The following is a 24139-nucleotide window of genomic DNA, read 5'->3' as shown; positions in this document are numbered from 1 at the left end:
TAATTTACAGGAAACCACTTCCTATACTAAAGCTGAAAATTAGTTTTTTTGCTGAACAACTATAAGATTCTTCTCAGCCAGAGTTTTGTCTTCTCCTTTTTTGGTTGATTTCCTCTTATGATTTCCAAATTTCTTCTTTCTGGCATCCAGCCAGTGCAATTACTTGACAGTAAATGAAATTTCCCCAAATGAATAGATCTAATTTGCTTGTCTTCACAGTTGCAGTTTTCACTCTGGAAGAACTCTTATCAACTTTTTGATCACTGGGCAGTCTTCATGGAAGTGTTTCAACAATGAGTTTCTTTGCAATGTGCTAAAGAGATGTTAATTCATATCTGGACTTTATTAAGATACAGAGTGGGTTGCTTTTTGATCCAAGGGCTACTTAAGGTGAATATCAGCAACTTTTAAAGTAAGTATGGAGGCTAGACAAGGGCTTCTCCTGTGACCGCTGCACTTTGTTCTGTTTCTGAGAGCTGACTGAATGAATAACCACTAGACAGAAGATTCACATATAAATTTGGAGTGCTATATAGTCCAAAGGCATGTTGATGTTGTTGTTTGTCTTTTTGGCTTTTCCCAGTTAGGGGTCGCCACAGCGGAACTCCGGTCCGCTAATGATTGGCAGTCGATTTTTATGGTGCCAAGTTGCCAGCCCGACGCCCAACCTTCACGCATGTCTTTTGAATGCCACTCGACCATGGCATGTTGATAATGTATTGTTAATATTTATGTGATCTTATGATTAAATGCAGAAAGCATATGTGAGAAGCTGGTGGTGTTTTCATGAACTACAGGTCATGTGTTAAATAGACACAAAACTAACATTTCTCATAAGCCTTTACCTGTGAAAAGATTAAGACAGACAAAACACAACACTCAAAGAAGAGAGACAGAAGTTAATTTTCCCCTTATTGCATGAGTTTATGTAGAAAGTGTTTATTCAGGGTAGGTATCTTTTTTTTGCCCCTTACTCAGTGGTAATAACTGCAGAAGCCATGAGTAAAGGTTTCTAGATATTTTGCATATTCTTGGTCTATCCAGCTGGGAAAAAGAGGAACATAAGTTTTATCAGGGTTTCAAGTGGTATTGTTATCATTAATAGATTTGCATTTTAGTAGAAGACTTGTTCGATAAATGTGCAAAGACTAACTTGCAATCTACAGCATTGCCTAATGTAGAAAGCAACTCTCCCACTCCCCTCACAGCATCCATTTTCTTAATATAACCTACTCTAGGGTTGCACATCCAAAAGGTAGGTTATAAGCTTTCCTGACAGAATATCACAGAAATTCATGACTATTAAGTGATAGATAATTGCTTCTAAAATGTATACTTACTTCTATGCTTGAATAAAAGATCTAATGAAGGAAGCTACAGAAGTTGAAATACAGGCTTTAATATTGTCTGTTCCCCATTTCCTAAACTTAATAATTGGGAAATGGAAAACATTGGTTGCTGGAGTACTAGTGTAATGGTGTATAGCATTTTTTTAATTTTAGAAACTGTCAGTTGTGCACTTCTTGGTATTGGCAGAAAGAAAAACATGCAAGCTCAGGTAGAAAGGATATGTATTAAATAAATCAGATGAGTATACAGCATCCTCCTGGGTATACAGTGAGGGTAGAAGAAGTGAAATCAAGGTTCTGTCTGCCCTGCATAAGAGTTGATAAATTTGTTGTCGTTTCAATAAAAGGGTAAACTATGCAACATGAAAAAGGGGGGAGATAGAAGCTGCGGTTATGCCATATGATATTGGTGGTATTTAGCCCCGTGCTGCGGTAGTGTTGTCGCCTCACAGTAAGATGCTGTCCGGTTCGATTCACAGTTAGAACATCTTCTGCTTGGAGACATGTGTGAACGGGCGTACCTTCGTTGAAGGTTGTGCGCCAGGGCTGGTAACTCGGCACGTAAAAATCAACTACCAATCATTAGCGGACCGGAGTTCCGCTGTGGCGACCCCTTACTGGGAAAAGCCGAAAGACACAACAACATTGTTTCTCCTTTTGTGAAATAGAGAGGTGCATCGTGTTTTTTTTCTCTTTTTCAGGCTATTGCAAATCATGGCCAGTTGTATTGGCAGATTATAATAAGTATAATTACTGGTGTCAGAAAGGCAGAAACAGAACATATAATTTTAGCTAATTCATATAAATGTTGCTTAGTTTGCTATGAATGTAATGAAAAGGATAACAAAAAAAGTCATTGGGGGCAGAACTATGGAAGCAATATGATTTAGAGCCCTTATTTATGTTATTTGGGAACATACCCATCGTGGATCTTGTTACGCTGGTATACCCCCACAGGCTATGATTTTAGGTCTTATTTTGTGGTCCCCTGAGATGACCGAGTGATCTTTGCTGCTAGTATGAGCAGCTGCCAACCACACTTGAAGGTCACTTTGTAGACAGGTTAAAGTCATTCTGCTGTTTACACCCAATTATACAAATTATTTGTAAAAGGAGACTCAGAGGTCACTGCAGATCAAATTCTGCATGAAAACAACTAATTGATGAAACATTGTGGCAAGGCTGTAACTTAGCAGCATTCACCCATATTCTGCAGATAGGGATGTTTCAGACTGTGCTTATCTGTTCCCTAGAATATCTCACAGATGATATAAGACAAAGTCCTGCTCTTTTTCAGAGAGGTGTTTATGACTGCTCCTCTGTCTGACCAGTATGATCTTTTTTTCATCTTAAGAAAATGGCTACAACAACAGTGACATACAGACAATAAATCATGAGTGACTATGGATCAAATAGTGACTCAGAGTAAAGGAAGGTGGGTGCAGCTATCCATGAAGGAGGACCATGATGTTGTAAGTCGACTGCACATTAAGTCTTGGTAGTGACTGCAGCATCTATTTACTGCTGCTTTAATAATGCAGAATTACCAAGAGGGGAGCACTGCCTTAGTGTGCATGCCAGACATGTTCTCAAAGGTTATGCCTCATTACGCACCCAGCCTCACAAGTATAACCTCACCACACAGAGGATATGGTCTAGCAAAAACCCTGACATTCAGAACAGCAATATGAGAGTGGCCCTTGCTAGCTCTACTTCATGTTTCCATTTTGTCTTATCAGCCCTTTGATGTCCAAGTTGGTCCCAGTTCTGGGAGAAGTGCCAGGGACTAGGGCGAAGAGCAATAAGAGCAGTATTGTGCAGCTGATTGACAGCTGAGCATACCAAGCCCCACCCCCAAAATTTAAGAAAATGAGCAATACTTTAGTTTGATTATTGCTTTATCATTTTTTTTCTAGCACTTCCATGATGGAGTTCTGTGCTACAAGTAATGTGGAATGTAATGGATAGGGTGGGAATAATGGTTTTACTGAGATCCTAACTGACTTTGCTGCCAGGTAGATCTACAGTGGATCAAAATGAAATTCCCAAAGATTTAAATGCCAAAGGCAAAAGACACCAAAGAGCAGAATGCTAACTGCTGTTTTCCGCAGGAAACCAGCACCAGTGTGATTGTTAAGTGTACAGCTGCAGTGATTCTTTTCCTCTGGTGGATTAGCCCTTCTTTGAGATTGTTTCATCCTTTTGTGCTTCAGATATTAGTTTTTGGTATTTCTGATGCTTGTGTTTTATCCTTTGGTGTTTCATAATAAAACTGATGCCATCACAGTGAAGATTTACTAATTTATTTAGCCGCTGGTGAACAGAGTTCCGAGAGGTTATCTGAAAGAGGTCCTACAACCCTGTAAGCATTGAACTAGAATGGCAAGGAGCACCCCAAGTTTCCAAGTATGTTGCTGAAGATGTGCACATCTCTGGTTCTTGTATTTGCTCATTCTACTTTTCGGAATTCTCTAACTTGATGTGGTAGAAAAAACTCACTAATTTGCGGAAATGCTCAAGGTTCTGCATGTTACATTTTACAACTAGCTAAGCAATAAACTGGATTATTTATAAATAATGCCTTAACTGATAACTGTTAGTGCAGGCATTAAATGGTTCTGTATGTTATTGGTTGAATATTTTGTTGTTTTACAGCCTGCAAAATGTCTTAACGTCTTAGAATAGTGTTCATTAGTTTTAATTTCAAGTCATAGTTTAGCATACATAAAGATTTGAATGCATTTCTTATGAAATCTTCAAGAAGTGTTTTCTCTGATTGCAAAAAAGTAGCATTATAACATCTGGATGCTTAAAATTAGTCAAATTAATGATGCCTAGTAAATTACAAACAGACACCTACAAATCTACAGAAAGGGATGCTGTGGGAATGTAAACATGTTCCTGACCACAAAATTATTTATTTAAAGTTCTTTTTCAAACATTTTAAGTCACCAGCAAGAAAGTGGTTAATGCAGCCTGAGCATGTGCTAAGACATATTCTCTAGGCAGTCTTTATGGTCTGTCTTTCTCATATTATCTCATCATCTGTCTAGATAAACAGTGCATTGATAACAAACATTATTTTATTACTAATACAGTTTTGTCTGTCTTCTGGGCTCACTTACCTGAATTATCAGAAAACTGTGGCTCATCCCAAGTCACATTATATTCTTTTTCTACTGTAAGAACAGGTGAGGGAGATCTGCATCTGTCAATCATAGGAGGTTCTCTGTCTGTAAAATAGATGGAGTTAATATTTCTCAAAGCGCATTATTTTCCATTACATGTATAATTTGTTTTTAGATTCTATAAGCTAGAGAAGCACATAAAGTTTAAATGTTTATGCAGTTTTAACTGCAAATAAGATAAATACAGTTATTACTGACCTTTTTACTTTGTGTTTGTGTAAGACAGTAGTTTTATCCAAAGTAACTAATTATGCAAACTTTATAATGCCTTCATTTTAATATATTATTTTTTCTGATTAGAAAGCCAGTACATGCTTCACATGCATTCACAAGGGTTATTTTTGCCTAGTTAATACATATCAAAACAATAAAGAATTTTGCATAGAAAATCCAGACATTTTAACTGTACCCAAATATACAAACAGTGTTGCACTGGTTTAATTGTTGCCTAATGAGGAAGAATCAGTAGAAAGACATTAGATCAGTGTGTCTTAGATTTCTTTTTGTATTTTCTTACATGTATGCTGAGCGTCAACAGAGAAAGTCTGCTTTAAAATTCAGCCATGCATTTAAGCAGGAAATGAATGGGTATGGAAAAGCCAATGATCACAATGATAAAGAAAAGGTAAAAAAAGAAGATATTGTTATTAGCTGTGACTTTAAAAGTGGTGTGTGTGTGTGTGTGTGTGTGTGTGTGTGTGTGTGTGTGTGTGTGTGTGTGTGTGTGTGTGTGTGTGTCTGTGTGTGTGTTGATTTCTTGTTTCTTGAGAACCAGTAGGAATTGCTTCTGAGTGCTGGGTTCAATGTACAAGCAGTGGCACTATAACAGTGCTAGCTGAAAGGAAAAGTAAATACAATTTCTTATATAAAAAAAAACACAGAGTAACATCATCCAGTGAGAATATCCAAAAGTCTTTTTAATAAAAATACAAGAAATCAAAATGGCTGTCCACAATTATCGTGAGCTTTGTGTAGTGACTGAAAGGATGAGATCATGGATGCAGGAAAGAAGAATGATACTTCTTCACAGGGTAATAGAGGTCCTTCTCCTAGAGAGTGTGAGATACTCTGCAATCCTGGAGGACTTTGAGGTATAGCCTCTGTTCCTTCATGCTATAAGGAGTCAGTTTAGTCGGTTTGGGCACCTTATAAGGATGCACCCTGGGTGGCTTCACAGGGACAGCTCACTGACATGAAGCCAATGCTAGACTCTGTACATATTGGATGAGTTACAGCTCTCAACCTGACTAGCAATGCCTGAAGATCCCATAGGAAGAGCTGCAGACTGTTGGTGGGAATAGGGAAATCTGGCTGTCCTGCTCAGCCAGCTACCACCATGACCTTCACCAGAACAAGCACATCAGAAAATGATGCTGCTGATGGTAGCCATATCACACTTTTTAATGGGCTTTACAAAAAGTTGCAAACAAATAAATGTCATGTTTTTATATAATCCTTTTTGTTAAGTAATTGAAGAAGTATCACATTGTTAATTTTGATTATTGCTAGTATTCAGAAGATTGCCTCCTGATAAACAACAACTGAATGGGAAGTCCCAGACTAGGGGCTCTCTTGCAACATGAACATAGTCATATACATGTAGTTACAGGGACATTGTTTCAAAACAATGAAAACACTCCCTCTTTTCCTGTGTATAGTGCCTATCATGTCTTTGGAACTTATCATTACCACATGCCACATACTACATTTGAACTCTTAGATGCCCAAATCACTATAAACAAGACTAATTACCACCTCATAGCTAGCTACAAAACATCACCTATGTCTCCTTCTGAGCAGGATATCTATCATAACACCTTAGCTAAAATCCCTAATAAACACAACCCATTTCTACTGAGGGACTTCAACTATCCACCAATAAACTGTCTGACCTAACCTGCCAACTGCCAGTATAGCCAACACTTCCTTCTCATTGTAAATGCTAACTTTCTTACACAAAGCATTAACCAACCTCTTTAAGGGCATCAGTATCCTAGGTCTCACAGATATGGCCACTTATTGCATAGCTCTATATGTATCACTGTCTTGTTAAATCAGACCATAAATTAGTGACCTTTTCCTTTAAAAATGGTGGTACTTCCCTTGTAGATATCTCTTTGTTTAGGGACTTCTCAAATGCAAACCTTCTTCAGCTGCTCGGTGGCCTAAATAAACTCCTCTGTCATCTTCCCCATATAGATCCCATTCCTACAGCTGCTGCCTAGACATCTGATTTCATGCTCCCATTTAACTAGTCATATTGACAATACAGTGCCTAGCTGCACCAAATATAGTGAGAAACTTAAAAACAATCCTTGGTAGTGGAATACCTGTATGAATAAATTATATAACAAGAGAAAAGAACTCTCATTATACTTATCTTAACAGTATATTTAAGGAAACTAGTAAAGAGATTAAGGGAAGCATTGCGAAGATCAAGCCGAGGACAAACTTAAAATAGCTGATAAAACAAAAATAACTATGAATCTTTCTTTAACTATGTCAAAAAGTTAAGAATGAACACCTAGCAATGTCCAGAGCTATTCCAGAATAATACTTTACACTTTGACCCAAAGGTAATAGGCAATATTCTAGCTGACAAATCTAGTTAAAATGTAACTCCACCCACAGTTATAGCTACTGAACAGATCCCACAATCCCAGACACCATCTTAAATTGTCATGGAGCAAGTCATTTCAGCCCTTTCAAAAGCTAAGAAGTCCTCATCCAGTTTACCAGTCCCAAATAAGGCCTATCTAACCCCCTTCTAATATCTTTAATCCAAACTTCTCCATTGGTTACATTCCTGCAGCCAGAATAAGAGCATTATACTGCCATTACACCAGGATGGCCCAATTATGAACTCTGATAAAAATACACCTATTAGTCTCACTAACCTCGTACAAGGCTATGGATTATATTATCACAGACCTCATTAATCTGTGTATTGAAATGCTTAAACCCTGCACTGTCTTCAAACAATCTTTGTCAACTCTTTAATTGTGTTTTTTTTTAAGTAGCCATAGCAGTTGTTATGCAGTACATACAGCATATCTGGACCAGGCCAAGGTCTTTGACACTATTGTCTATGCTTGCATTACAGACAGACTTGCAAGTATGAATATAAACCCTTATGTTGTATGATGGTGAACTAAATGGTTGTCTGTCAAAACTCATGTGGTTAGAGTTGCAGATCCCACTTCTGAAAGCAAAATAGTTAGCAGTGGTGTACTATGGGGCCTGGCTTTGGGCCCTCTCCTAAATGGCTTCTATTTCTCGACTTTCAGGTCACATTCCTGGCCTATGATTATCAGGGTGTGGAGATGACTGTAAACTGTGTGTTGTTATTCCATCTTTTTTCTGACTGACAATTGCTTCAACATGGGTTAGACCATATTAAAAATTGGTGCAAGGATAATGGTGTCAAATTAAATGTGAAAAACTGTTGTATAGTTTATTTTGGTAAAAAAAATAAACTTTTTCATATACTATATTGGAGACACACCTCTCCAATCAGATACTACTGTAAGCGATCTAGTCACTTTTGTTCATACTTCCTTATTATTTCATCAATATGGCTATCAATAGTACAAAATCCCTTCTAGCTGGTACATTTAATTTCCAAAGCTATCTCTCCTAGATCTAATGAGGTCTTAATTCCATTTTACTCATGTCTCATCAGACCTTTTTTCATGTATTTGTTGAAACATGTCACTCAGCTTGAGAAGCTCTCAGATTTACACCTTAAAAGATCAGTGACATCAAAAACCTTAATTCTCATGACAGACTGGCAGCCCTCTCTCATGAATCAGTCGTTATGGACTCCTCCATGGAGATCATTGTCTTCCTTTTGAGATATGAAAGATCCTATACCCTTTGACTTTCTGTTCTTTCATAGAACTAATGATACCTCAAAGACTTGGTTAAAGGAATTAAACATTCATCAACAGATAAGTTAGACAACTTGGCCTGATGATTCATATCCCCATGTATATCTCTCTTCTGGAACACACTTCTACTACATGTCACGCAGAGAAGCACTTTAGACACCTTGAAGGTAAACTGAAATACTTGGATGGGCAACCTCAAATCCCCCCCCCCCCCTCGCCAGGCTATCTTGTTTTGCCATCCTTGAGGTTGGAGAGAACTTCTGAATAGAGTAGTTTTTTTGGCTGGCTAGGCTTGTAATGGTCTGCAGACTAATTGCCTAGTACTTTCCTATGAACTTATGAACCTAAGAAACTGACAACAGTACTGGTTGTACTCTGCTGTGGCAGTCCTGAAGTCACTCCTTTTTGGAAGAAAACTTCCTTCTTAAATCTTGATTTTTCGATTCCTTAATTGTCAGGAAAGTAGTAGAGGTATGGAAAAAAAGGCAAAATATCACAGATTCTTACTCACTGGCTGTTGTCAAGCATATGATTTGATGATGCTGCAGAAGAGGTCCTTGCCACAAATACAAAGCCCAAAACTACAAAAATCTGTGAGTATGAAAATTGAGAATTTTTAAACTAGAATTTTTGTCTGCACCCTCTTTATGAGGGTGTTTATCCTCATGCTCCCTAATGCTAAATATAATACATCAGAGGCTGCTGCACTTCAGCGAAAATAGTAAATTCTCATTTTGCACATTTATTAATTTGCACTTTTGGGTTTTACAGATGTGCCTAATACCTTTTCAAGTAATTTTACTGTATGTTTTGGTGACTGCGTGCATTTGTGAGGTGGGTAAACAACAATCATTTTCCTGGCAGTGAATGACAGACCCCACATATACATGACTGCATAAGTGCACCACTTAAATTTCAGTAAAGATGCTGGGGGCTGGTAACAGTGCAGGAAGATGGATGAGAATGCTACTTACTTAGATACAAATGGCATTTCACAAACATGAAAGGTAGAACACCCAAATAAATACATAAATAAAAGTAAGCTTTTACTATATTAAGTACCTCACAACTTATGTGGGGAAAGACTATAAGGCATCTGGCAATTTGAGGAGATATTTAAAAAAATTAAACTGTTAATGAGCTGTTCCCTGCAGTCCAGGGTGACATTAAAGCAAGTCACTGAAATTGGCATTGCTTATGGGTTGTTCCTAAAAAGAGACATGTGCCGAGTAGGCTTACCAATCAATGAATTAGGGAAAAAAGTATTAAGAATAAGGATAACAGAACATGTGGGAAAAAATAATTGTGACAATAGACACAGTACACTGGCAGTTTCAAATAAATATGTTACATTTAGCTGAAATGTTTGCATGGTCTGCATTGCTCTGAGTATCACTCATCTCTGCATTTAATTTCGACTTGAAGCTCTGTATTTAAGGATTGATCACTTCTATTTTGTAGCTTATTCTAGTATTACATCTGTTTTGTTTTAAGTTTTCTGTTTTATTGGAGTTTTAAGAGTTCTTGCCTAGGGTCAGTCAAAAAAAAAGTTACCAAAGAATTCCTTTGTAAACTGTGAATAGCATTGGTTAATTAGTGTGAGGAGCTGAGAGACAGCATTGCTCTTTTATTTAGAAATATCTGTAGTTAGCTGAAGTGTTTGTGTGGTCTGCATTGCTCTGAGCATCAGTCGTGTCTGCATTTAATGTTGATTTGAAGCTTTTTAGTTAAGCTTTGATGACTTCTATTCTGTATCTTATTCTAGTATTACATTTGCTTTATTTTAAGATTTCGGTTCTATTGGAGTTTTAAGAGTTCCGCCTCCTACCTGCCCAGTCCTTGTTGTGTTCTTAAATTTGGTGGCTTTTGAGTTGCCTGCCCTTACTATAAATCTTATTTTGGACACTCCTCCCAGTCCCATCTCATCAGCTTATCCTACTGAGTAGAGAGAGAGATCATTTGGGAAGGCTCACCCCTTAGTTTCTCAACCTTAAATTAGCATGTTTCACCCTTCCCACTTAACCTAAGAAAAACTGCACTTTATTCATCTGCTTTTATTGTATTTGTGTTTCTTCCTACTTTATTACTTTATTTTGCTTTTGCTGTCTGTCTGAAAAGTACTCAATTGCATTTATTCTGCTGCATTTATTACTGCTTGTTAGTAGCCTGATTAAAATTCAACTCTTATTCTAAGCCTTTTGGTTTAAGCATTTGGGTTTTAAGCCAGTTGTTTTACATTAAGGTTTGTGGTCTGCACTCTTGTGGCAGGAGAGGTAGCTTACATCCTTGTAAGTTGGGAGTTGCTGGTTGAAGGCTTAGTGTCTGTTATTCTAAAAGTGTCTTTGTTCTGGTTTAAGCACTTGAGCTTCAGGCCAATTATTTTACATTAAGAAGGTTTTTGGTCTGCACTGTTGTGGAAGGAGAGGGTAGATTCTGCCCTTCTGAGCTGGGAATTGCTTGTTAAAGGCTTATTGTGCGTGCTTATTTGAACTGTTTCTTTCTGAAATTGGTGCGCCATGTTTGCTGTAGCATAGACTAGATTCAGACCTGCTGAATCTAGCTTTGTTTGTATAACTTGAGCACTAATCCAGGCCATTTTTTGGAGAAGTTTCCCCTGCACCCTAGTGGCAGTAGTGTGCAGTTAGAACTTGTCTGATTGAAGACTGCTGGAACACAACTCAGTTTTGAGCTTTTTTATTGGTTTATTGGTTAACATATTTAAATCAGTTTGCTCTTGTTTGCTACTGTTAAGTGTGTATCTGTTCTCCTGTGTTAAATTGAACTAAACAGACTTTAAATATTTTTATCATAGTCTGGTTACAGGTATTGCTATATTCATATCTGTTTGTGTGATTACTTTGTTCCCTGCTACACCATCTTGTGCTGGCCAGGGCCTGCCTGCACTAAGTGGAAGTGAACTGGTTGGAGTTGGTCAAGCATAGGGTGTTGAGCTAAGAGCTCAGGGACAAGGGTTGATTGGTTAATTCCAGTGTTTCTATTTTACTTTCATTTTTGTGGTATTTAAACCCAGCATTTGCATAGGTTTGTGCTTGTTTGCCCATTGCGTATCACCACTGTGCTGTTTTAACCCTTTATGAGGTACCTCAGTTGCATTTTTTCCCTTACCAGACCTCTTGTGTGAGTGAGGACCTCACCTGCAGCTACTGTATTGTTTTTATCCAGCCCTAATCACACCTATAGGTACTCTCCTCAGATAGAGCCCACTCTACCATCCCTAACTCTTTTTACATAAATTCTGATAACTATGGACAGACAATTTCATATGGTTCCTCCTGCTAGTTTGGTTGATATGGGCATCCTGAGACAGTGTAGCAACTGCCTTATGTACACAGACAACCCTCTACTACTACCACCTAGGAACACAATATGTGAGAGATGCAATCACATTAAGAACCTAGAATCCTTCCTGTCTCAGTCACAAGCCATTACATCTGGCAATGAGAAGGTTGTCTGCACAAACACTACGAACACCACACCTCTAACACCACTGGGTCTACATTAAATGTTTGAAGGTACAAAATCGTGAGTATCTGTTAATCGATACATAAGTGTCAAATGTCCTCTTGAGCAAATGGCCACATCATCGATTTCTTTCCAAGGGAAAGAAATCAGTTGGCCATTATTTTAAATCTGCCCTTTTCCCCACTGTAGTGGGATCTTGGAGTCCATGTTGGTGTGAATAACATGAGACGTACCTCTCTGGACTATATGAAGAGAGACATGATTGAGCTCACTGAATATGTGTCTCAGGCAGGTATGTCCCTAGCCTTAAGCAGCATCCTACCATCACCCAGAATTATATCGCAATACAAACAGAAAATGACTGACTTTAACAATTGGCTTAGTTTCTGGTGTCATTCCAAGGGGATCTAGCACCTGACAGCCTGGGAGGACATGACTGACAGACCACGATGCTTTGCCAGAGATGGCCTTCATCTGTCTCCCCTGGGCTTTAGGCTTCTGGCAAAGGCTTTTGCCTTCCCCATAGTGCCTTTTTTAGTTAAAGTCATGAGCACAAAATTACCAACATGAAAATTCTTATAAATGAATTTAAAGGTCATGCTGCTAAATACTAGGAGTCTTAGCATGAAACTGCACTCATTGCAAGCATTCATTACCCTGCAGGATGCTGACATTAGTGCAGTCACTGAAACCTGGTTCAAAGCTGTGGAGAGCACATCAGCCTTACCAGGTTACTCATCCTACCATACTTTCAGACCCCAGATGGACAGCTTGAAAGCCAAAGGAGGTAGAGTTTCAATATTTATAAAAGACACCTCCAGGCTGGTCAAATGGTATGATGCACAGGAGACACTACACTTATTCAAATCATAGCTAGCTATAGACCCCCACCCATGTGTCAGAACACCCACTCCACCTATCTGGTCTTACTTGAATCCATCAAGATTCAACTCTCTGCCCTGATCCTGGGTAACTTTAACTACCCAACCACAGAGTGGAAGACCTGTTGTAGCTCAGACATGAATGCCCAGAGATTCCTTGACTCATCACTGCCAATATGTTGGATCAGCTGGTCGACACCCCTTCAAGAGGTGAAAATATCCTGGTCCTGGTTCTAATCAACATGAGTAGCCACTATAGCATTCCTACAGTGTCATCTTCCTTGGTAAGATTCGACTATAAAGCAATCACTTTTGAAGTCACCATCTCCCCTGCCCCCCCCTGTCAGGGGCAAACTATAAAACATTTCCAAAGCTGACTACAATCTCCTCAGATCAGGTATAAGCAGCTTCACAGCCACCATCCCTTCAGAGGGAACTAGCACTAATGTCCAAGCCTACAGCAAAAAACTATATGAGCATCTACATAGCTGTATGGACTCAGCAATACCTAACAGGACCAAATCATCTTCCTCAAGGAAGAGCAAACCTGTCTGGTGGACAGCAGCAATAAACAAATTCTATAATAGAAGGAAAAAGTTGCTGTCCAGGACCATGAAGGAGCAGGTGCCAAGTTGGAAGCAATCTCTCCTTTGTCTGAACAAGCAAATAAGGTCAATGGTGAAATCCTCTAAGGATAACTTCGAGTCCAAATTGGCCACATCCACCAAGGACAATTACAAGGCCTTCTTCACATATGTCTGCAATCTAAAAGGCAACACCCAAATCTGCTCTGAACTGGTAGTCAATAACACCACATACACAAATGCTATAGATATAACCAACCTGCTGGCAGACAGGTTCAGTGAAAACTTCTCCCCCTGTCCCCCCATCAGTAAGCCATTACATCCCCACACCTGCCCCCCTCCCCTCATCACCACAGAGCAGGTCCTTAATGCCCTCTCAAAGGCAACAAATACAGTCTACATGGGACCCAGTAACATATCTGGCTGTATCCTACATGAACTCTGAGCTCTTAGCTCCATTAGACACCCTATTCAACCAAAGACTGAGCACCGGCTTCATTCCAGCTGAATGGAGGACAGCCACTGTCATCCCTCTACATAAAGGTGGAGCATTCACTGACCCAGGCAATTATAGGCCCATCAGCCTAACTATCCTGATCCGCAAGGCCATGGAACACATTGTCATGGACCTTATAAATAAGGACATTGGCAACCTTCAAACACTTGACCCTACGCAGTTTGGTTTTGTCAAAGGGAGATCATGCCTATTAAGCTTGGTCGATGTCTTTGAAACAGTCACCAAAGCCATGGACGAGGGGAAGACAGTGCACACCACCTACCTTGACCTAGCCATAGCCTTTGACACCATTCCCCACTTGGGCACAATAAATAAACTCTCCCAGCTAGGCATCAACCTGTATGTTACCAGACGGGTTGCTAACTGGCTCACCGATAGAACCCACTCAGTTAAAGTAGGGTTAGCCATCTCTAGTAGTAGACCCATAACGAGTGGTGTACCCCAAGGATCGGTCTTGGGGCCTCTATTGTCTTAAATTCCCCTAGTGATCTGAACATCCTCCAAGAGGCCCTTACCCAAACTAATGACTGGTGCCAGATACATGGCCTCAAACTGAATGCCAAGAAATGCATCATTATCCCCTTTGGGGAAAATGTCATCCCCGCCAATTATCACATTAATAACAATATACTAAGTATGCAATCAGTCATGAGGGACTTGGGCATCCAGGTTGATAGCAACATGATTTTTGACTACCACATTGCCTCCATTGTATGGAAGGCTTTTTAGATGACCCAGTTCATAAATAAGGGTATTTCATCTAGGACCAAGATCATAAAATCCCTGTACTCCTCCCTTATCAGACCCATTATCAAGTACAGTGCCCCCTTTGGCATGTACCTTGCCAAGCACTTGCAGCAGTTGGAGAGATCACAGGGGTTCCTGACCAGGAAAATCCAGGGTCTCAAACACCTATCCTATACAGATAGGCTAAAAACCCTGTCCCTCTACTCACTCTCATGCAGACTGCTCAGAGGTGACATGTGTCTGGCATACAAGGCCATTTCAAACCCAGCCTTGATGGAGTTGCTGCATATCCATAAGACAAACACCACTCATGCAATTCACATGCAAGGCCATAACCTGGTCTATGACATTAATAGAATTGTTGGCAGGATATATTTGTGTCCCAAAGACTCCCCTGTCTGTGGAATAGACTCCCTCTTTATTTCAAGCAGAGTACCTCTCTAGCCCTCTTTAAGAGGAACCTGGATGACTGGATGGGAAACAGAAAATATGTCCCTGGGATCCCACCTATATCCCTGCTGGACAGGGGAAACAGGAGCTGACTTTGAGAGAACATGGGTGAAATTCTTGGCTAGGCACATAAGGCCTTCTGGGCCAATAGCCTAGTATCATCCTATGAACCTATTCAGGCTTTTTATTATTCATGGGGAAATTTTGATAGTGAAGTTGTAATTAAAGAATTAGAATGGCGATGTACATTTGATTCACGATGCCTCTTTGACAAAATGCTGCTATGAGCACTGTGGTCTTCCAAAGGAGGAAGAGTGAAATGTTAAGAAACTAATTAGATTGTTTTTTTTTTCTAATTAGTCCATTCATATTATAAAATGCTCTTGTTTTTGAATTGTTTTTACAGACTAAGGAAGCAGTGGTACCCAAAATGTTTCTGTGCGTTAGCCGTTCAGTATAGTAACTGTTCATATGTAATCATTCCAATATTCTAATACTTATTTTATATATTTCTTTGGAGTAGTAGTCTTTCTTGTGGTTTCTCATCACAAAATAAATTTTCAGTACAAGAAATGTCACAAAACTATATTTCTGGCTTGCAAAGGCTTACCAGAGTTTTTAAGTCATTATTTACATAACAGGAAAATATACTTTCCAAACTGATTTATCATGTGAAAAGAAAGGCACACCAAGACTTGCACATACATTGATCATATCATTTTGGTGGATGACATCGAGGCATTCCCTCTAGTTAATCAACTGGGTCCACCATAAAGATGTTGCATGATTAACTTGCAATTATACAATGACTGGCCATTAACAGTCAAAAATGTGATTGGCCAGCCCAACCAGCGCACCCGTTGTAAATCCGAGAATATGCCAATGGGAAAAGGTCCGGTCACCCGGACTTTTTCCCATTAGTATATCTCATATATATATATATACATATATATATATATATATATATATATATATATATATATATATATATATAGAGAGAGAGAGAGAGATATACATATATATATATATATATATATATATATATATATATATATATATACATATATATATAGATATATATATACTTTTTTTTTTTTTTAATACAAAATGAAAATGGAAGACATTTTACGTTCGGGAGATGGCACAGACAGAAATAAGAGGATAATGAGGAACGCTCTACAAAACTTAAAACTTACCTGATTATCCTTTTATTTTGTCTGTCCCGACTCTAACATAAAAAGTCTCTCGAGTTCTTCCTTTATTTAGTTTTCTGTTTTGTTTTTAATAAGAAAAAAGAAGAAGCAACGGAGATCTTCCTTTCTCTGTTGCCACCTCTTTACAGCCCTGATGTACTGCATAAGCATTGGAGCACAAGTTCCATATGCATACACAGTACATTAAAACAAGGCAGCAATATACCACCAGCCATGGAAGAACAGTAATACACCATTATACAAAGACATTATTTAAGAAAAGTAAGTTTTTTTCTTAAATAATGTCATTGTATAATAGCAATAACTGACTCCGTGGTTGTATTATATTGAAATTTACCCACAGTTGGCTTTATTTAATCACTCGGGCTTCACCTTCGTTATTAAACAACACCAACTGTGGGTAAATCTTCAATATACCACACCAAAGTTGTCAGTTATTGATATATTCAACCCTCAAAATGTCTAAAATTGTGTGAAAGTGTAGCCAAACAAACAACACTGTCAAGGTTAAACAACACAAATAACATTTTTTACAGAGGGCACCCCAACATGGAATCAAGCCCCCACATCCCAGAACTGTGTATGTACCAATGCTGACATTGCATAATCTCATCAGAAAGAGGAACAAAGTAAAGAAACAACAACATTCACCTCCTCATGGTTCTCCAAGCCTGGCTGCCATGAAAAGATACTGGTGATCTATTTGGTTCAACATTCTGAGCACTGATCAATTTAGTGGCAAACATTAGAGCTACTTTACAATACACCATCCTTATATAATCAAGCTCCTTCTCAACAGATTTTCTTGCATCTTCTTTTACCCATCTGCACTGTCAGTCATCAAAACCAGAACCATACTGCCTACTTCAGTATGTATGCATACTCTTAATTCTGCTAACTACGATTAACACATGAACATTTTATATATATAAGTGATGCAGCTCATTGTAACACAAGACCACCTGGAAATATTAACATCCTAATGTAACAATTATGTGAGGAGCTGTTGTTTCTTGCTTAATGTTCACTGCAGCTGTGAATGACTTGTAATTTTTTTCTCAGACTGTTTTTCCCTTAATGCACTTTGGGTAATGAGCTTTACAAAACATTTGGTTGTGCTGCATGTGCTGTCACAGTGAGTGCTAGAACTCTAACAATAGACTGACTCCTTGTTTATCCATTGCTGAAGGAGAAAGGTTTAACAAAATAAAGTAAGGGGAAAGAGAACAGAGTAACAACTGAAATAAAATACACACATTGCAATTATACACCATCAAACTCAATAAAGTTGTTCAGTCCATGACGCAGACTTCTGATGAAGCCCCAATAATGCAAGCGCATGAAAGTGCTTAACTTTGTTTAATAAACAAACAGTTTGAGTTGAAGACGCTTTTTGTCACTGTTTTAAATGATTTCTGGTTCACATCGGGCTACCTCAAGTTATTGATTGTTGTTTTTATGACATACTTATTACCAAGGCATAGATATGTCACCAGCACATAGTGTGCTACCTCTACCTTTATAAATCTACCCTTTGTTAAATGGTTGCAGCTTTTACGTTGGTAAGTGGTTACCCTAATATGTATAACAAGTATATCCATTTATTAAACTATGGTGGTTTCAGATGTAAGAATATCTCCATTTAGTAATGTTCATTATGTATGGTATGCAGATCTAGTATGGGAGAGGAAATACTTGATTTTCATGTATGTATGTGTGTTTGCATGCATGTTGGCATGTGTGTTTATGAGCATGTGCATGCGAGTGTGCATGTATGCATGAGTGTGTGTGTGTGTGTGTGTGTGTGTGTGTGTGTGTGTGTGTGTGTGTGTGTGTGTGTGTGTGTGTGTGTGTGTGTGTGTGTGTGATTCCTCTTAACTATCCAGATTTTTGCAGAATGTCTGGATTTTTAACTTGTATTTTTGGCCTGTTTCTCATAAAATTTGTAGTTTTCTGGCAAATCACTTAGAATTCAAAACACTAACTAATGACATACATTTGAGTTTCAGACTTCATGTCCTTCAGAAAATGCATGTAAATGCAAACCATGTTATTCTAGCAACTTTCTAAGTTTATAAGAGCAATATTATTTAAAATCGGTCCATATTTTTGGGCCTTTGTTCCCCCATTATTTTAGGCTTTGTCCAGATTTCTTATGCTAACAGGTTGACAGGTATGATGTGGGTTTATTCTTCTCAGATTATTATAAATCAATGAAGGCATAAAATATGCTTAACAAATGTTAATGAAACATGGCTAGTAAACTGACTCTAGCATACACTAGCAAGAAAATACATTTTTAGACCTCACATACAACTTAGGACTAAACAGATTTTTTTTTAATGGCTGCTGATACATTAAAGCATTAAATCATTCTAAAATAGTTGCTTATTTTTCCATCCAACATGCACATACCACACAAGTAAGAATCTTAAGTACCATAAAAAGGATTAAACAAATGGCAGCATTGCAGATTATTGCATGTATAGCTAATATTGACACATAGTGCAATAGTATATATATATATATATATATATATATATATATATATATATATATATATATATGTATGTATATATATATATATAGATATAGATATATATAGATATATATATATAGATATAGCTAGATAAAGACACACGTTAAATATTAAATGTTAAATATCTTTATATGGGTCTAATTTTAAAGCTTGAAGTTTCAAAACTTTAAATTTCTTATGGTTGAGACCATAAGATCGAAGTTTTGAAACTTTAAACTGTTTAAATGGAGTTGCTGTACAGTGCAGAACAGGAAATTTATGGTTTCCCTTGCTGTAGTGCAATCTTGGAGTTGGTATATTTAATTAGAATGGGGTGTGGGCGGTGCCCCCCTGCAAGAACGTAATAAAAATAGTTTTTTGAAGTTTTGTAGTTTCAAAACTTCGATGTTCGATGTTATGATCTCGACCATAAGAAATTCGAAGTTTTGAAACTTTGAGCTTTAAAAGTTGTCCTATATATATATATATATATATATATATATATATATATATATATATATATATATATTTATAGGTTTACATTGAAAAACTTGAAACTGCATCGGATGTGGTCAAATGGCAGTTATCAAGTCGGCAGAATGTCGAACCAAAATGTATCAACTATACTACAGCAAATGGGTAGTGTAGTTTGAGTATTTGAGTTTGATGTTATGCAGGGAGATCGTAGTTCAGTGAGGAACAGGGAATTAGCCCATTTCCTCACTTTAGTGCGATCTCAGAGTTGGTATATTTAATGTGTAGGGGTTGGGGTGGGGGGATGTAGCCCCCTCCTGCAAAATAGCAGAATTAATATACCATTGATTGTAGAGTGCAGTGGTACGTTAATGTGCATAGCAGGAGGTGAGTGACTTCACCTCCTACTATATCGAATACATCAAAGTATGGATATCGATGTATTCATTTTCGACTTGGTTGCTGTTTCAAAATTCCAAATTCAGCATTTTGGGTCAACATTCTGAATGGTCGACCGTAACGAATTCGGAATTTCAATAGTAAATATATATATATATATATATATATATGTTTGTGTATGTGTGTGTGTGTGTGTGTGTGTGTGTGTGTGTGTGTGTGTGTGTGTGTATGCGCGTATATTTTTATATATATATATATATATATATATATATATATATATATATATATATTACATGAGACTTTGACAGTTGCATTTGTCCCATATGGACATCGAGTGTAATTAGTTGCTCAGTCTGGGCATAACAGAGTATATAAAATTCCCTATATACAAAGGCATGAATAATTCATTATTCTTTCAGGAAACCTTGGCTAGGCTTAGAAAGGCCCCCTTGTGTCATTAGCCCAGTAACAGTCTATGAATCTATGAATATGCAGTATGCAACAGAAGCCAAGTCTCAAGTTCCAAGAGCCTGAATATGCCAGTTGCACACAGACAGCATATAAACATGACACTAGTCACAGTACTGCATTACATCATCTATGCAGAAAATGATCTGTTTAGGCTCTGTTTTGACTCATCATATTTTGATCCCGAAGAGGCTCCAAAACACCAAATTTAATGACGTTACCTTGTTGCAAACTGATAGAAATCTGATAAAGGGTCCTTATTTAACTATGCTGTTACATTATATATAATTGTTTAGAAATCAGGGGGGGAAATACAATTAATATTCCTTGAAGTTAAATACACAACAGAATAAACTGTCTTTTGGTGTTTCCCGGTTTGGGGTCGCCACAGCAGAACTTCAGTCTGCTAATGATTGGCAGTGAATTTTTACAGTGTCAAGTTGCCAGCCCAGCACCCGACCTTCATGGAAGGCACACCCACTCAAGCATGCACCTACCTGCATGCCTTTTAAAGTGAATTTGACCCTGGGGAGGACATGCAGACTCTGCACATACATTGCTTGATTTGCAAAGTAAAATACAGAGTACTTTATCAAATAATCAAAAACTGTACAAGAAAGTAAAAGTGCTGATGCTTTATGAATGTAGCAGTTACATTTAAGCATATACCAGACTGACTCTAAGGTTAAACAATTTTCAGACTTTTCTGGCTAGGTTCTGTTATGCACCTGTTATAGAACACTTTGATTTCTAGTGTTTTTGGTCTGATCCCTGTTAAGCCCAGTGTTACACAACACGGGTATCACTTACTGATAAGCCCACATTAGGGTGAGATATGTCTTTACCTGCTGGTTTTTGGTTTCTTGGCATGAGTCATGCCAAACACCCATGTGCCTTTGTGCAGACAAGAGCCACCATAGTCTAAAGATTTTTGCACCATGGAAGATTGGCATATCTGTTGTTGCCCTTATAAAGGGAAGTTTGCAAATATATTTTGTACTAAGGGCATTTAACATCCTGCTCCTCCTTCATTACTTCTGAACTGAAAGAACAACTGCAGCAACTTTTATTTTCACACACTCCAAGCCATATTTAATATTTATTTATTTAACTGATGATTATACTTTATCAGTTCTGCCCTTTTCTACCTTTTATGAAGCAGTACTTCAACAAAATCTATTACATGTCCCAATGGCCAAGGCTTTACCATGTGAAACCTTTAACAATTACTATCATTACTGTAGAGTAGGAAAGGTTGTGGTACACCTCCATCCATCTGTGTTAGAACTATGTCTACAGTGCCCACAGCATAGGTTAATATGAGCTTCAGATATCAGCTATAGGTGCAGATCTGTTTACTTCATAAGATAGCCACATGTAACAATTTCACATGCTCTCCTTGAGGGTTACTACAACTGTGGTGACCAACAGGAGCAAAGCTAGGGTGAGATGAAGGGGACAGCTACCCTGGGCAAAAGGTACAATTGGCAGATGCCATTCAGTCTTCAGTGCATTACAGTCATTCAGAAATGAATGCTGCTATTGCATCTGTAGTCCAAACTGAATTTTTCTTTTGCTGTTGTTTTTTTTTTCTTGGTCCTCGACTTGAAGTTGTGGAGGGGAGGTGCCAGTACTCGGCACTAGAATACCTAGCTACACCTCTGGTACCCAGTATTATTATGCATCACAGGGGAGGATTCAGATGTCCATATTTCTTTACAAAACTAAAGATCCAGGAAGGATTAATAAATCATCCCACAACTGCTAGAATATACTCTCTATATCTGTCCATAAGAGCATGAGCATTTACATGTGCTTCATGTCACTGATGTTTGAAAAATCACAGACTCAGCAATAGTGTGGTATTTCTGGGAAAATACAGTGTTTCTGATGAGGCACATAAAGAGTTCTTTGAAAGGTTCTCTCGGGAGATACAGTATCCAAATAGTTTTGAAAAGCGCATCACATGAGATGAACATGTCAGTGTGAAAAGTTTTAGTAACACATACAGTGTATGATTTAAATAGAATATAATTACTTATTTATTGTTTTACACCCCCCTCCCACACACATTCTTTTGGTCAGCCTTGTGATTCTTGTACTATCAATCAGTCAGCCCATTTACTCCTCCTTTGAGGATAACTGCGGTATAGATCAGTTTCACATCACTGTCTCATACCTGCTACCACCTGCTTTACCTCAACTCCTAAGTAGTGATAAGTAGTGCTGCACACACAACCCCATCCTCATCTTTTAATGACTCACCCTTTGTAGTACCAAGTAACTGATAAAACTCTGGTCGTTTGTATCATAGTCAGAGCTTTATCCTTCTGTGTCATATGGCTGAGGCTTAGCATAGTTTAGTTTAACTTTTCTCAATCTTTTTCAACTTTTGGTTATTAAACCTTGTGGACTAGGTAATGTTAGTGAATTACATCTTTTCCATTATTACTGGTGTCCTATAGGTACCATTTGCTGTCTTAACATCTGTGATATAGTATGTGTTCATAGGGCTCAGTCACCGTCTGTAGTAGCTTCTGACTGAATTTATTTATTGAATTTATTTATTTATTTAATTAGTTAGTTATTTTACTTACTAATTTTCTTGTTAACTGGGATAATGGGCTGTTATACTGGACCCTTTTGTGCCATTACCCAGCCATAATGCATTATAATACAATAAAACATATACAAATCAACTTGATGACTACATCTGAAAGTAACTGAGAGATTAGCATACAGAAAAGATGACAAAAACACAACATAGGTGCAAATATATGTATATACGTATATATATATATATATATATATATATATATATATATATATATATATATAATATATATATATATAATATATTGTATATACATATAGATATATGTCGAGAGAGAGAGAGATACACACGTTTACACATAGGTTCTCTACAACAAATAGAGAAGTAAACTTGTTGAAACAAATAAAAATAAGTACAGCTGATCAAAAGTCAGCTGATTGCACGTTCTGGCTTTTGCAGTATGAGATCACTGTACAGTACGGATTGGGGAATTTATTCTTTCCCCACTATATTGTGATATCACAGTTCCTACACACACACACACACACACACATATATATATATATATATATATATATATATATATATATATATATATATTATTAGCAGAAGGTATACAAAGTGCAGGGGGCTACTAAAAAATATTTTGCTTTTCTTCTAGTCTTTATGATTTTAAATATTGTGTATTCAAATCTTTGTGAGTCAAACTGTTATGAGTGTTTGACAACTGCTCGAAGATTTGGTAATCACACACACACACACACACACACACACACACACACAGTCACACACACACACACATACACACACACACACACACACACACACACACACACACACACACACACACACACACACACACACACACACACACACACATATATACAAACATAGGATCATAGGAGATTGTATCGACCTGGACGTCATTTTAATCCTAGCCATTTCATCCCATTGTAATACCATAGAAATGCTAGTCAATACCCAAGATTGCATTTAGTGATAGCTGCCCATTTCCAGGAGGGTTGTGGGCACCTTCCTCAGTAAGAATTTGCAAGTGCTCCATCCACTCTTCCATGTTCCTCTTGAACAGGGTCATAGATGTGCTCTGTTTCACATGAATTGTTAGCCTGTTCTAAACACGTGGCAATCACTGGGAGATAAATCTGTCCCTCCAGCATGTCCTATTTAAGTTTCAGGCCATATTTAGGTCCCTGGAATGGATATGTCTAGTCCCATTTGATTTACGGATATGCAGCAAGTTCATTAGGTTTGGGTCTTGGATTGATCTGTAGGCCAGGCATAAGTCTCCCCTAAGAAGTCTATACAATACGGAGTATAGTGTCAGGGACGTTAGCCTGTCTGAGTAAGGCACATGCCCTGTGGCATAGGGTTTGTGGTATTAACCCTACATATGACATGCTCA

General features: G+C 37.9%; 1 protein-coding gene across 3 annotated transcripts in view; it reads right to left on the bottom strand.

Annotated features, from left to right (window-relative positions):
• The window catches only part of SVEP1 (sushi, von Willebrand factor type A, EGF and pentraxin domain containing 1), a 2252988-nt gene that overhangs the window by 1437668 nt on the left and 791181 nt on the right, over window positions 1-24139 (bottom strand). For all 3 annotated transcript variants that reach the window (XM_044061036.1, XM_044061037.1, XM_044061038.1), the window contains exon 10: window positions 4475-4582. In XM_044061036.1, coding sequence (XP_043916971.1) covers window positions 4475-4582 — 108 coding nt within the window. The remainder of the gene's footprint in view (window positions 1-4474; window positions 4583-24139) is intronic.

Source organism: Protopterus annectens, chromosome 2.part0 (assembly GCF_019279795.1).
Source record: "Protopterus annectens isolate FY-2018-M chromosome 2.part0, PAN1.0, whole genome shotgun sequence".
Taxonomy (NCBI): Eukaryota; Metazoa; Chordata; order Ceratodontiformes; family Protopteridae; genus Protopterus; species Protopterus annectens.
Note: the sequence above shows the minus strand (reverse complement) of the source record. Positions and strands in the feature narration are given on the sequence as shown.